This window comes from Halyomorpha halys, unplaced genomic scaffold (genome assembly GCF_000696795.3).
Source record: "Halyomorpha halys isolate HHAL.00 unplaced genomic scaffold, Hhal_1.1 Scaffold62.1, whole genome shotgun sequence".
NCBI lineage: Eukaryota > Metazoa > Arthropoda > Insecta > Hemiptera > Pentatomidae > Halyomorpha > Halyomorpha halys.
The window spans coordinates 684,326-699,526 of record NW_027116333.1 but is presented as its reverse complement, the minus strand read 5'-3'; the positions used below and the strand labels follow the sequence as shown (position 1 = coordinate 699,526).

The 15,201-nt window shown below is 30.4% G+C and overlaps 1 protein-coding gene and 1 long non-coding RNA gene across 2 annotated transcripts in view; one reads left to right on the top strand and one right to left on the bottom strand.

Annotated features, from left to right (window-relative positions):
• Nucleotides 1-444, top strand: part of LOC136797200 (uncharacterized) — a 14,792-nt gene extending 14,348 nt beyond the window's left edge. Inside the window, exon 3 of the long non-coding RNA XR_010845038.1 lies at nucleotides 306-444. This is a non-coding gene — a long non-coding RNA (uncharacterized lncRNA). The remainder of the gene's footprint in view (nucleotides 1-305) is intronic.
• Nucleotides 1-15,201, bottom strand: part of LOC106692588 (uncharacterized) — a 19,219-nt gene extending 4,018 nt beyond the window's left edge. Inside the window, exons 1-8 of the mRNA XM_014438627.2 lie at nucleotides 15,083-15,201; nucleotides 10,116-10,350; nucleotides 7,653-7,957; nucleotides 6,202-6,279; nucleotides 5,184-5,333; nucleotides 5,018-5,086; nucleotides 3,833-4,182; nucleotides 297-588 (exon numbers count right to left, since the gene is read on the bottom strand). Coding sequence (XP_014294113.1) covers nucleotides 297-588; nucleotides 3,833-4,182; nucleotides 5,018-5,086; nucleotides 5,184-5,333; nucleotides 6,202-6,279; nucleotides 7,653-7,957; nucleotides 10,116-10,344 — 1,473 coding nt within the window. The 5' untranslated portion in view covers nucleotides 10,345-10,350; nucleotides 15,083-15,201. The remainder of the gene's footprint in view (nucleotides 1-296; nucleotides 589-3,832; nucleotides 4,183-5,017; nucleotides 5,087-5,183; nucleotides 5,334-6,201; nucleotides 6,280-7,652; nucleotides 7,958-10,115; nucleotides 10,351-15,082) is intronic.

Genomic DNA, 15,201 nt, shown 5'->3' with positions numbered 1-15,201 from the left:
TATTATATTCCATATATAGGTAAATGCAAGTAAAAAGTAAAAATTCACCATTTGGTTTGTCCTCATGGTATATATGGAATATTTAGGATTTACAACTTTACAGAACAAACAAACCCCCTCTTATCTTTTTTTGCTATTTAAATCATGAATTTCTTTGAAATGCGCCAATTGCATTTACCACCATGCATTTTTTTTTTATATTAAATTTGAGATTTCAGAAAAAGGATACTAAAACTATAAGGATTAAAAAAAAAAAAAGAGGCTTTTGATTTTCACATCACTACTGCCATTATTACCATTTCTAGATGGCCAAGTTTTGCAGCCATGTGAAGAGGTGTATCACTCCTATTGTCGGGGACATCGATTTCGGCACCCCTAGCAATCAACAAGTGAGCAACCTCTAATTTGTCCCACCAGGCAGCACGATGCAGTGCAGTGCCCCCGACATCAGCCATCATGTTAGGGCAGGCACCACTATCCAACAACAACCTCACTGTCTCTAAGTGTCCTTGTTGTGAAGCACGATGCAGGGGTCGCCAGCCACCACGTCCAGACACCTCCACATCTACTCCATGGCGCAAAAGCCATCTGTGAAACCGAAGAAATTAATTTAATGAACCAGAATATTTATTTAGAAATTATAAAATTTAAAAGACTTAGGAAGTCTAAAAGAACCTGGTTCAGAATTCAGTATGTCATAAAATAGAAAAAAAGCAATGTTCAAAAAGTCTAAGTATCATTATCTATTAATTTCAAAGCCACAAAAACATACCCTTTTATATTGGAGGAAGATAGTCTGGATGGCGGTCAATAAAGGTTTCAAAATAGTAAAAAAAAAAAATTTATAGTTAACCAACGTTTGACCCCACTTGGCAAGGCTTCGTCAGGGCTTATAAGAATGATGTTCTGATCCAAATGTCAGTCATTCTTATCAGCCCTGACGAAGCCCTGCAAAGTGGGGTCAAACGTTGGTTAACAATAAATAGTTTTTTGTTACTATTTTGAAACCTTTATTGACTGCCACCCGCTATCTTCCCCCAATCTACTTCATATAGTTAAATAACATTTTTTATTTTGAAGAAATATAATGAAATTTAGACTATTTACACAGTTTAAAGGTGTTGTGCACTCAGTGAATATTTATTATTAGTTGTTGAGTATTTTTTAAATTTTTCAATTATTTTTATATTAATGGTGACAGTATTGGTCTGTATTGTTGTGTTTGATTGAATTGGTGTGTATCTTGTTTGCTAACAAATTAGGTTCATTACATATAAAAAAAAAATACGAACATTGTTAACACCATAATATATAATTACCTTTTAAATAATTGTAATTAGTATTTGAGTTTTATTAGTGTTTAATTTAGTTACATTTATTTTTATTTATATTACTTTAATTGAATTTGGTTGTTTGAGAAGAAAACTATGTAATTATATTTGTGTGTTTTTATTTGCGTTGTCATAATTAAGTAATAGAGGCAGTTGCTAAGGGTTGATAATCGTCGCTATAAGGCGTCACCTAGCAACGGACCGACCATCTTAGTTTTTAGCAGTTCCGGCTAATTAGTGCCCATGATAGCATCTTAACAACCCTGTCTGCGTTTATAATTTAATAGTTAAGACATTTTTTGAGTGTTTTAATCGTCATTACAGTTCGAAACCAGATCGTTTCTGTGTTTCGACTTTAATATGAGTTCCGGCTAATTAGTGGCCCTGAGAGCGTCTATGCAACCCTGTCTGTATTTGTGATTTAATAGATTGGACATTTTGGGTGTGTTAACAGACATTACAGTCCGAAACCAGACCTTATCTGTGTTTCGACTTGAATATATATTGTTGTTTAGTCGGTTCGCCTAATACATTAAAATAATTAGAACCTGTCTGCCCTTAATAAGTGTCAGTGTGGCCATCTTAACATTTGGATATTTGGACTATCGATGAGCCACTACACCAACTTTGGACCATTGCAGCGGTGTATTGAGCTACAGAGCTCCGACCTGCACATCTCGGCAGCATTCTTCCTCTGACCTATCGGAGTGGAATGGCCTTACATCAAGTAGTATTTCTTTTATATATTTATTTGTTTTCTTTGGTAAATTAGTTTCTTTTCGTTTTCATAATTTATCAAACCATTTCATTTTTTTATCTGAGAGGCCTTTTTATTTTTACTTGTATTCATTGTTAGTCATATTTTGTTATTTTAGTTTTAGTTTTTTTTTAAATGTTTAAATCGGACCAAATAAATGTTTAATCCAAACCAGTTTATTGTTTGTTCATTTTAAAACCTTCCAACAAAAAGACACAGTCGATTTGAGGTGATTTTAACAAACATCTTTCAAAACTTAAATTTTAAGTTTAATTTTCAGAGTTAAAAAATTTCATTAAACTCATTAGAATTGTTTTTGAGATAAAAATTAGAAAAATATTTTTTCCTATTATTGCACACAGGATGGTCAATTTGGTAAGTAGGCATTGAAGGCTGAAACTCAACAAAATAAAAAAATCTACACATGTATGCTCCCAAACATATCCACTCTATGTCATTTACCTTTTACTTTGGGTGTTTCATGATTAAGGTTCCAAACTGAAAATATGAATTAAGGATCTCAAAACACGATAAAAATTCTTTATAAATGTATTATCTTTAACGCTTTGTTTAGATGTGTGATATCTTTATTGTAAAAAGATTTTCGTTGTTATGAATTATTTAGGTTATAATATAAATTATTAATGAGATTTCAACATTTTATAATTGAAATACCTCTCTTCAAAGTATTCATATTGATTGTTTTATATTTTCATGTCAAAAGATTTTTGTTGTTATGAATTATTTAGGTTATAATAAATTAATTAATGTGTTTTCAACATTTTATAATTGAAATAGCTCTCTTCAAAATTGCAGCAACTATAATGTCTGGTCCCGGTGCTTTTCCTTGACAAAGTTTATCGAAAGCCATATCCACATCCAGTTCGTCCCATGGGGAGACATCTTTAGTTGGATTTTCAATTCTGCATTGTATGTGGTCTACAGTATCACTAATTGAATCATCCTCTGGGAAAGATTTCAGCATACCTCCCTCCCTTTTTGTTTTTGTAATTTCGTATCTATAAGAATATTATTTTGTTTATTCAATAGTCCCATTGGGTAGTATATTTTAAATCTTATTTTGGATCAAGAAGAATCTTATTTGTTTTTTATTTATTATTATTCATGTATTTATTTTATTTTTAAATTAATTTATATTTGAAAGAATGTTATATAATTTTTTTTCAGAGGACACTTTATTTTAAATCTCTTTCTTATTTTATTTTATCTTTTTTCTTTAGTTTAAGAAGAATTTTATTTTGTAATTGACTTGTATTTATAATATCACTTTATATGCGTAATATTTCCAGAGGGCATACATTTTTATTTCATTAACCTTTTTCTTTTCTTTTTTTCTAAGAAGTTAACATGTTTGAAAATATTTTTATTTCTTGTCTTTGTTTTCATAAAACTTATTTTGTACCCAGAAACCAAAATAACTTGTATTGCTGAATGAGACACTGTAGTCTCAAAGCATCATGGCTTATTGTAAAATTGTAATTAATCAAGAACAATAATATCTCTCTCTCTCTCTCTCCTTCTCACCCCCTTTTTTCTTGCATTGAGATCATTAATTCATATTTCCAGATTGGACGTCTAACCCTATATATATATAAAACAGTATAGTTATTACATACATGCTATACATATATGCTAAGATATAACTGTTATTCTAAACAAACATTGAAATTTTTGAACACTATTCACTTAGAAAATCCAAAGCTAAATAAAAAAAAAAAATAACCTGACAACTTGAGTATGACCACGGTCTGCAGCACTGTGAAGCATTGAATCTCCGCGGTTATCCACAAGCATAAGATTGGCACCACCGTGGTGATAAAGAGCCCTTAGAGCTTGAAGTTTGCCTTCAGTAGCAGCTACATGAGCAGGTGTACGACGCCACTGGTCAAAAGTGTCAACTTCAACCCCTAGTCGTAGCAGTGACTTTACAGCCCTTACACTGCCCTCCTCGGCAGCCCTGTGAAGTAAAGACTTTCTCTGCTCTTCATCTAGCTGAGCAGCAGCATTACTATCCAGAAGCCCCGAGTCCACAAAAGCTTGTGCTAAATCAATTACGACAGATAATGTGTTCATCTAAAAGACAAAAATTTTTTTTAATAAAAAAATAAACAGTACCTTTAAAAATAAAAAATTGGCATTAAGACAATTATACAAGCACAAAAAATGTACTAATAAATAATTTGATTGATACTTCATGACTCTCTAACATAACTTCAACTCATTGCATAGCAGTTGCTCTTAATTTCATCATAAACTAAAAATTTAAATAGCAACCTTATTTCAGGTAAAAAATATTAAATACATAATTGCTATCAGGAAATTTTTTTTAAATGAATTAATATATGGACATCGGTGCTAAATTTGGCATGTGCTGTGTTGGGCCATCCGTAGGTAAGGTGGTTGAGGCGTAGGTCTTGGCAACCTGAGAACTGCGGGCAGTCCCACGAAATGAAAATCTTGACCCTTCACCATGGTTATAATACGTTGGTCACCTCTAGATACTCCTGCCCCCCATATATCAGATATGACTAAGAAGAGGGTATAAAAAAAAAAAGTGTGTGTTGAGTTTAGATGCAAAACCATGAATTTCGTAGAGCTCTCTCATTCTGCCTCACGGCCAATGGAGTAAACGTGCGGACTCGTCATTGCCCAACAGTGTCAATTAAAAACTATTTTGTTTCTTTTAAATTTAATTTTAGGTTTGTCAAAAAGTCAATAATAAGTATATATTAGAATAGCTTAGATTAAGAAAATATAGGGACAAAGTTATTTAATATCATTGTTTTTAGCTAGTGTAGATGTTAAGAAATTAAGTTGAAGTTATATTGAAATAAGCATATGTTTTGTTGTAGATATGGGAGTTAAAACAATATTAATTAATATTATAGTTTAAGAATATTACACTAACCTCTTCCGAATCTTCTTCATCTGGAGTATCAACATTTGAATCAGAATCACTAGTCTCCTCACTGAAAAGCTGTAAAAAAAAAAAAAAAAAATGAATTTTACATCATTTGTTTGACTGATAAAAAATAAAAATAAAATCGGTATTTTCAATAAAAAGCAGTAGTTACTTCATCGTAATCAGAACTATTATAATCAGCATAGTCATCATCATCATCATCATCATCATCAGATCGATAATCCTGAAATGGTGGGACATATTCCTCAATGGGTTGTGGAAGTTGAGGTTCAATGGGAGCGGCAGATCCAGAAGGTTCAGCCTGTAATTGATGCAATTGTATTGATATAATACATAATCATATTAAGATTGAATGTTCATAATTGTATAATTCTCTTAAATTACACTTGTGTTAACAGTTGGTAATCACTAAAAGTGAGAAATTTCAGTAAACTAAAGATAAGTGTTCTGATTGTCTAGAAAAACACTCTGAGATTAAGAGTCTATAATGAAATACTAAACTGGTTGCCAATTTAGTAGTCCCCGTCAGTTTGAAGTTCGGGTTAATTATTTTATCAGACTAAAAGAACTCTGAAGTATAGCTGGAGGTAGTGGATAGAAACAATTATTTAAAAGCTATTGAAATATTGTCAGGGGTGATTTTTGGGGGTCAAATGTAAACACATCAGGCCTAAGTTTGCAATGCTTATATATTCCCTATGATTAAAAGGTAATGGTATAACCTACCTACTATGGAGGTGGGGGGTGGGAGAGGGGAAAGAGAGAATACATCAGTTTTTCAGTGTTTGTTTGAAGTAGTAAAAATTTTTAGGGAAATAAAACCTGGATAGGAGACAGCAAAACGAGAAGAAAAAAAATATATACTAGGTATTTGAATTATAGTAGGTATCCAATATCCTCCTACACTAGAAATTAATCACATAGACATTTAAAAAATATGACAGCAACAATAATGAGGACAGTTTTTTTTTTTTAAAGTAATTTCTTCAAGAGACTTTAAAATTAGAAAAACTTGAAACATTATAATGCATTGTTGAACACTGTAGCTAAATTAAATCTAAAAAGTATGAAATCAAATTCATCTACCTTAAGCAGTTACATAGCTTAGATCAATTTCTAACTATTTTTAACATATTGAATATAAAATAATTAATTTTAAATATTTTTACCTGTAAAGATGAGGCATTTTTGTAGTCTGCAATTTCTACTTCTGCAGGCTGACCACTGCTAACATTTTCTTCCCTGACCTAACCACATCATAACATTATTTTAAAAATATTAAAGTTACATACAAGAAATCATCAGAAATATCAAAGATTGAAAAAGTTACAACACCAATTACTAGTAATTACTAACTGAATGATTGATGTGCTAATGGATTATTATATTTACAATAATTTGTAATAAACAACTAGTTCCACACGTAAACATTTTTATTTTTAACTATTAAATATTGAATTAAAAGACTGAAATCTTTACTTCATTTAATTGTATAAGTTAAATAGAATAGTAATGTAAAATATTGCATTGTAAATAGGGAAATATTAATATACATTGCTTACAACAGAAGATTTGGAGCAGTGTTCTATGTTTTATAGCTCAGTTCCCTTTGGTGCACCTTACCAAACACCAGCTCTTAGGTATTATAAATTGCATATTTGCAATTATTGCCATTGCAATACAAATGGCCACACAGGCCTCACTGGTCCAGCAGATAGCGATATACATACCAATGCGTTTTGCCATCATAAATCTACAGGACATTATTTTTTCTCAAATCCAACAAACAAATGATTATTTTTTCTATGATTCTTGATTATGAAACTATTTTTTGTTCAAGTAGTCTAACTAATTTTATTTTGTTTTGACTTAAATAATTAATTATTCCATTTATTTCAATAGTGATATTAATTTTCATTTTTTATTAGAATTTATGTGTCTTATTTATTTTATTAACCATACTAGCCATAGATATATATCTATAAATAATTAATATCATTGACAATTACATTTTTTTTGTTATTATACAATATTTTGTTATCACTTGCAGAACTGCGAGACCTTTATACTTTCATTTTATTAAATATAAGTAATATATCAAATAGATTAAATAATTTGTTTATTTATTGAACTTCAAACAATTTTTTTATTTATTTAAATATTTTATTTAAATATTTTATTTTATACCAGATCGGCCTGGTGGGCCTTACATGGTTGATATAACCGTTATATTATATATATATATATTTTTAACAATTTATTATGGGGGGGTATAATCTTCAAATAATTAAATATAAATAAATAATTTAGTGAAGTAAATTATAATAATTTCAATCTTTCACTTATAAGAGCACATATATCAAGAAAAAACTGGCAAATTATTTACAGCCTTAGGAGAATCCTTCGGATAATTGGATTCCATGCACAACCTCATAAAAATTAAAAATATATTAGTTTAACAGATGAAATATACTGTAAAATGAGTTAAGCTTTCGGGATTGCTAGAGCTAAATATATTTGAGTTAAAAACATCCCTATTATTAAAGCAAATAAAACCACATGATTCACACTTTTTAACAATTATGTGTTGTAACCATAAGGAATATTATATAATACTTACAACTTCAGCTGTTGCTGTTGCTGCTGGACTGTCATCCTCGGATGAACTCTTGCTTCCAATATCCACTCCAAGAGATTCTAGCAAGCTAAGCGTATCTTTATCACCCTGCTCCTTACATAGATCAATAACATTATACAAATCAACAATTGAGATGAGTATCTGCAGAACATGGGCAGGAACATTAATGAGACCAGCATTAATATAATGAGCAGCTGTTGAAAAGGCACGATAAATTTCCTCTTGTTCAAATTTAAAGTCTTCTTTCAACCAAACTTTCAAATAAGAAGATCGTAAGTGTTGAACATCTAAGGATAAATCAATAAAAATAAGGGCATTAGATAATAACTAAAAATAAATTATCTGTAAACTAGAACTCAAATCAAACCAATGTAATAGATTACAAAAAATATCCATAATTCCAATAAAAATTTGACAGATTTTTCATAACTTATACTAACTTCAAAATAAAAATAACTAACAAAAACTGAGACTATTGTGCAAGGACTATATTACGTTTTTACAAATTGTAATCTTGAACTTTCAATATTGTTGCTCTTGATTTTCTACTGCCAATACAACCTATATTTATGGTTATATACATCTCTTAATTGTAAAAAAAAATGTATTTTATAAATATAATAGAATATTTCAAGTGATTAGTAATAAATACATTAAAATCTACAGGAAATAATTGAGCCTTAAAAAGAAAAAATAATAATTACCACCCATATTAGGCAGATAATCTCAACAAAATAGATATTATATTAGATTAATTTTTATTAATATATTCTTGTTTGAGAGTGGTTTAGTTTATTTAAAAACAATATTTGATCCTTTTTCTCCACTTTATTCTTTTTAAAAACCTTCCAACGTTTCGACCACTTAGGTCATTTTCAAGGATACCTTTACTTTGTTGTCATTTTTTCTTTTAAAATTCTTAAAAATGCCGGCTAATTGCCTTTGTACCATATAATTCTTCCCTAAATTTAAAATTTGTTCTTACCACTTTTAAATTTAGGGAAGAATTATACAGAAGAAATTATATGGGACAAAGGCAATTAGCCGGCATTTTTAAGAATTTTAAAAGAAAAAATGACAACAAAGTAAAGTTATCCTTGAAAATGGCCTAAGTGGTCGAAACGTTGGAAGGTTTTTAAAAAGAATAAAGTTGAGAAAAAGGATCAAATACTGTTTTTAAATAAGATATTATTTATTTTTAAAATTTAAAGGTTTTAAAGAATGTGGCAATCCTGGTTTAGAAACAAAATTTCCCTGTTTTTACCTCTCCGTGGAGACAAAATCACAATGAACTTTTGTCTACTATTGAGATGGAAAAACTTGTTTCATGGACCCAAACTGTGATTTTTTATTATGAGAAAAAGAAACATAACTTTTATTTCATTTTGGCAGAAAACAAATTTTATTTTTCCTTTTTTTTTTTTTTTTCTTTTTTTTTTTTTTTTTTTACAAAATTTTCTAAATTTCTACATCATAGGCTGTTTAAATATCAAAATCCCTTCACTGAATTTATAAATAAAAATAGAAGGCAAAAAGAAGTAAAAACTGCTCTAGCAAAACATTGCCTCACTAATTTTACATAAAGAAGGCTCTGAACAAGAATTAAAATATCCCAAGGCACTATATATTTCGGAAAACTTCAATACTGTTGTAAATTTTAAAATGGATCAGAAAAAACTCAATAATTTTTTTCCCCCAAAACAATAGGTATTTCAAATAAATAATTATGTGATTTTAGATTGGTATTTCTCATTTATACCGGCTAGGTATTCATCAAATCAATGAAACGTTTAAGTAATTCTAATTTTAAGTTTGAATGATTTATAGAACTCTATTTATGGCAATGACTTATATCTTTTTATTTCATTTTTATCTATCTTTGAAGTTTAAGATATTTTATAGAGTTTTTAATCTTTATCATAATTTTAGAATAATTATATTGTAATGTTGGCAACTCCTCTCGTCCTGGAGAAGGTTCTATTTTAGTTACCATATTGGAGATGTTCAGAGCACCAATTATTTTTGAAAATTGTTTTGCTACCTTAATAATTATACCCACTACTATATATATACCATCCTGGGCAGAAAATCCTTTAACTGTAAAATATATGTTTTTCAGATGTACACTAATGCCCTGATGATGCGTGAATGGGCAAAATTGTGGCAATAAAATTAAAATTTGGCAGTAAATTATTTTTTATAAGACTATAACGGCCATTTTATGTAATCAACACTAATATCTATTATTTCTACTATTTAATTTGAATACAAATATGTTTGTAAGGAATATTCTTTGTAAACAGATTTAGTATCCATAATTACAAATATACCACACTGATACATATTTACCATTACAGGTAATAGAACAAATTACATTATATTTTTTGAACTTTTCAAAAAAATAAAATAAAATAAATTATTTTATAAAAACAACATAATACTTACTAGATGATAAAGTTCCTAAAAGTGAGCAAATTGAGACATCATTGTTAACCAACCCATGCAATAATGCTAATACGATACACTGAGCAGTGGATAATTCATATGCAGTAAGCACTGCATCATAAATGGAAGCTCGTGATGCAAAACCAACTGCTAATGACATCTTGGTCTGAACAATATTTGATAGGAGGACAGATACACGATCTTTTCCAAGGCTAGAATAAGCTTCCATCTTATTCTGAAATTTAAATTTGTTTATAATCAGATATCCAGTAATAAGGTAAAATAGGTTCTATAAATTACACAAATTTCTATTAGACTGCTTTAAGAAATTGAGGAAACTTTTCTTAACTCTAATAAAATAAACACAAAAAATTAATTTAATGTCAATAAATTTATATAATCATTTACGACTAATAACTCCAAGGACCCTGGATTGAATCTGGCTGTGAAAGATAATTATTTTCTGTTTCACTGTAGCCGTGAGTCAGTTCTGTGGGTTCAGGGAACCCTCCAGGGTCCACCCACCCAGCCTCATTAAGTGGGTACCCTTACCTTAATTAAGTAAAAATCTGGCGGTCAAGCGTGATTCTGACCAATTCAGCTCCTGGCATAACAGCTGGTCAAGTAACAGTATTCCTTAAAAAGTACTGCACCACCAACCCTTCATGGGTTGTAGAGGTACATATTTAATTTTTAATTAACTATACTTAAAACTTTTGCTTGTTATGTTTTATACAAAGGCTTTTAAAGAATTTAAATTAGTTTTTGTGTTGATGGTAAGAATATTAAAGATTCATCGGGGATTTAATACTTGATTTGGGGTCAATGTGTCAAGGTTTTTTTTCTCATAAGGGAAGGTTAAGGAAGTGGGATCACCAATTTCAATCAAATTTATTTGTATTTAATTCTTAATGAAAGACACTGCTACTACTTCTTAACTCTTTTATTCCATCTTCTAGACGATGTTTCGGAGAACCTGTCCATCTTAATCAATTGATGTCTTACATCCTCATTTTTAAGAAATTTGTACTGATTATTAAATGTTGTATACTCCCAAAAATTTCAATTTTTAATTTATATGAAAATTCGTACTGAATGTTTTTAATGGTAATTATTTGTACTTAAGAATTTCAAAAGAGGTTGAAAACAAATCTGATTTGTATTGGAAGGTGATGGTTGACCGTATAAAGTATATTGTAGGTAGATAGTCCGGGTAGCGATCAACAAAGGTTTCAAAATAGTAACAAAAACTATTTATTGTTAAATGATTGCCAGTCAACTGATCAGTTGGCAACAGAACGTCACTCTTATCAGCCCTGCAAAGTGGGGCAAAACATTGGTTAACAATAAATAGTTTTTGTTACTATTTTGAAAACTTTATTGACCGCCACCCGGACTATCTTCCATCAAATCTGATTTGATTTTTTTCTAAATACATTTTGTTGGCTTACTTGACTAGAAGCGTGTAATTAGTTTTTTTTTCTTATTTTTTACACATTAAAACTCATTTAATAAAATGAACAATCTTTTGTTCTTATTCTGCATGAAAAACAAATTGATTGATGAATAGTAACCATTAAATACAAGCAGAGGTAAGATGGAAGGAATACTATTAATATAAAAAAAATTCTAAAATTATATACATTTTTTTCTTTGATCTCAGGACCCATAAGTAGGAACCCTTGGACACATGTCTAATATTTTCTAACCTAATATCACTAAAAATATTTTCACTGAAAAAGGTAATCCCATGTCTGTAGCCAACATTGACTGAGCAACTACAACTTTTCAGTAAAAATATAAAAAGTCATTAAACAGAGTCTACAAGAGAGGAACTTAAGGTTCATTATCACGTGACAGACATTTGTCATGCGAGTTATATCACAACAGTGAGAATGAATGAAAGTGCTTTTTACACACTGATTGCAAACATAACCTTGTTAACAGTTAACACTTGGGAACAAATGATAAAAACTGATTATTAAATACAATGAACAATAACTGTAATCATAGAAAATATCGAATAGCAAAACACATTAGTTTATAAACTATATATAAGAAACATGAACCCCAATTCCATGTTATTTGTGGGTGGCAGATAGAAGAATGAAAAGGTTCATTCATAACCAACAAAGCAAAAGGTGAGTCTGTTAGATTCAGTAATAATTATCAGTCTACTTATATAATGTTTCATAACTTCAATGTGATGCACCTATTACTCTACTTATTTATATGGAAATGGATTATACAACCTAAAAAAATCAAAAATAAAAAACCTTAATTAGTTCAGAACACCAAAAAGTAAGACAGATAAATATTGCTAATTTTTTAATTCCGTCCTCCCAGAACTTCTCAGATTTTTGTGCAATAAACTCCTCTATGTGTGTTTTACAGTCCTCGAGCGAATTAAAGTGTTTCCCGTTAAGAGAGTTTTGAAGGGCCAGAAATAAGTGAAAATCTGTTGGGGCAAGGTCTGGTCTGAGGACAGGCGTGATCATGATGGAAAACTATGTCTTTGCATTTCGCCAATGCTGGATGCTTTAGCTCAACCGCTGCCTTTAATTGTTCCAACTGGGCAAGATATAATGCAGAAGTAAAGGCCTAGTTGGGCGGGAGAAGGTCAAAATAAAGGACACCTTTCCAATCACACCATAACCTTTTTTAGAATCGTTAACGGCGGGTCACTTCGTTTTCCCCAGGACTTCTTCTTAACAATATTATTCTTAAGGACCCACTTTTCATCCGCAGTTACCAACTTCTTTAAATATGGATCATTAACATTTTGTTTCAGGAGGGAGTCGCTTATGGATATGCAGTCCAATAAATTCTTTTCCGTCAAATTGTGAGGAACCCATATATCACTTTGGGAAACATATCCCGTAGCCCCAGAATGATTTAAGACACTTACATGAGATATGTTAAGCGTTTCTGCGATATCCTGTGTTGTAGAGTGAGGGTTGTCTATGACCAATGCTTGAATTTGGTCATCATCAACAGTTGAAAGACGACCCGAGCACTTTGCGTCTTCCAAGTCAAAATCCAATTATGAACCGAGCAAACCACTTCTGACAGTGCTTTCTCATCATTGCCATACACACTGCAAATTTTCTTAACCGTCGGTACAGCGGATTTTCCTTTTCGGAAATAAAAAATCATTAAATGACGAAAAGGAATTTTTTTCTCTTCCATTTTGAGCAAGCAAAATACCACTTGAAGATAAGGAATTCCAGTTGAAACTGATGCATAAAAGCACCTTAACTAATCCTTTTTTAGAATATGTAAACATCATTGACCCAGGAAACATGATTTTGTAAACACAAAGAGGGTTAAAATGAAATATTGAAAAACGCTACGAGCTTACATTACATCCTAATAGATAAGTATAAAATATACTTCAAGGTTCTGATTATTAATTTGAAATGCACAGGTAATTTTCTTTCAAGGGGTTTCAAATTTATTATTGAAATATATTGATTATTATTGCAATAATCAGTTTATCACTAACTTTTGGCAAAAAAAAAACAGTAACAATATCCTATCATAAAAATAACAATTTCTATTTTTATAATTTGATACTTTCAATTAAATTCCAGAGACTAAAATATTGTTTCTTTCCAGATAAATTTTTAAACTTGATGCAATATCTGTACATTCTTTCACACTCAACAGTTGGATGACATCTACCATTAAGTACAAAATAATGCTTTTATAATATGATTATTCTAGCCTTACAATTGTTTTAGAACCCAGGGCCCCTCCTCTATATCCAGCTAATCTCCATCATTTCTTGCTCTCCCCCTTCATCTTTCAACATTCCATTACCTTAGATATTCCTCCATATCATCCAGCCATCTGATCCGGGGGACATCCTCTTATTCGTTTTCTCATGTAGCATCTTCTTGGGTATCCTTTGATTAGGCCTACCTCATACATGTTTAATCCATCTTATTCGAGCTCTTTTCACTAATGCCACAATGTTGGGTTCCCCACACAGTTCCTTCAGCTCTTTATTCCTTTTTCTTCTCAAAATCCCATTCTTTGAGACTCCTTCCCACATCATTCTCAATATTTTTCTCTCCCAGGAGTTGAGAATCTGTCAAGCTTTTCTTGTCAAGGGCCATGTTTCACACCCATAGATTGCCACTGGCCTTACAACGGTTTTGTAGACAACAAACTTTCATTCTTTTAGAGTGAGCTCTAAACTCTAATACTCTTTGCAGTGAGAAATAACATTAAGTTCCTGCTTCTATTCTGGCCTCAATTTCTCTCTCTACTTTGTGGTCATCTGTAACCAGGCTTCCCAGGTACTTGAAGTTTATAAAGCTCTTAGAATAGGTAAATTTAATATTGCTGCTATGCTAATGACCCTCTATGAGTATATGCATTTTAAAAAGAAATAAATATTTCTGCTATGTACACAGTAGCAAAAAACCTCCCACAAAACAAATACAAATGAGAACTCATCCTTTTTACACTATTGTCGCAACGTGCAAATAAAAAATTTTACAGCAAGAAACATTACATTCAAGGATAAAAAAACTAAATAAACCAAATGTGACAAAGAACAATGGAGTTCAAGTCATATAAGAAAACAGCTTCTAACATTTGGATTTTTTTCCAATTATTTAAAATTCTTATAACAGAATAGAAGCCCAACTAGAGATGAATTAAATATTTTAAAAGATAATATTACATATCTACCCAACAATTATCCTGAGTTCAACACATATGAAATACAACATAAATACATTTGGAATAAAAGAGAGCTAAGGGGCCTAAAAACAAATTCAGGCATAAATAGATTAGTAAGTGAGTGTATATAGAATAAATATTTGATGAATGATGATCCAACGTATTTAGTTGAAATAACAGACAATGAAAACAATACATTGTCACAAATAAAAATTATCATAGAGCAATGATTTACATAAATCCTAACTGTAAATTAGTTAAAACTAAATAAATACCTTTTCAATGCTAACTTCTCCCCGCTAAATAATTAATTAAGATGAAAATAAAATATAATCTGTATTCACAATTCTATTCACACAGAAAATGCCCAGTGAGTAGAAAACGAACGTTCTGG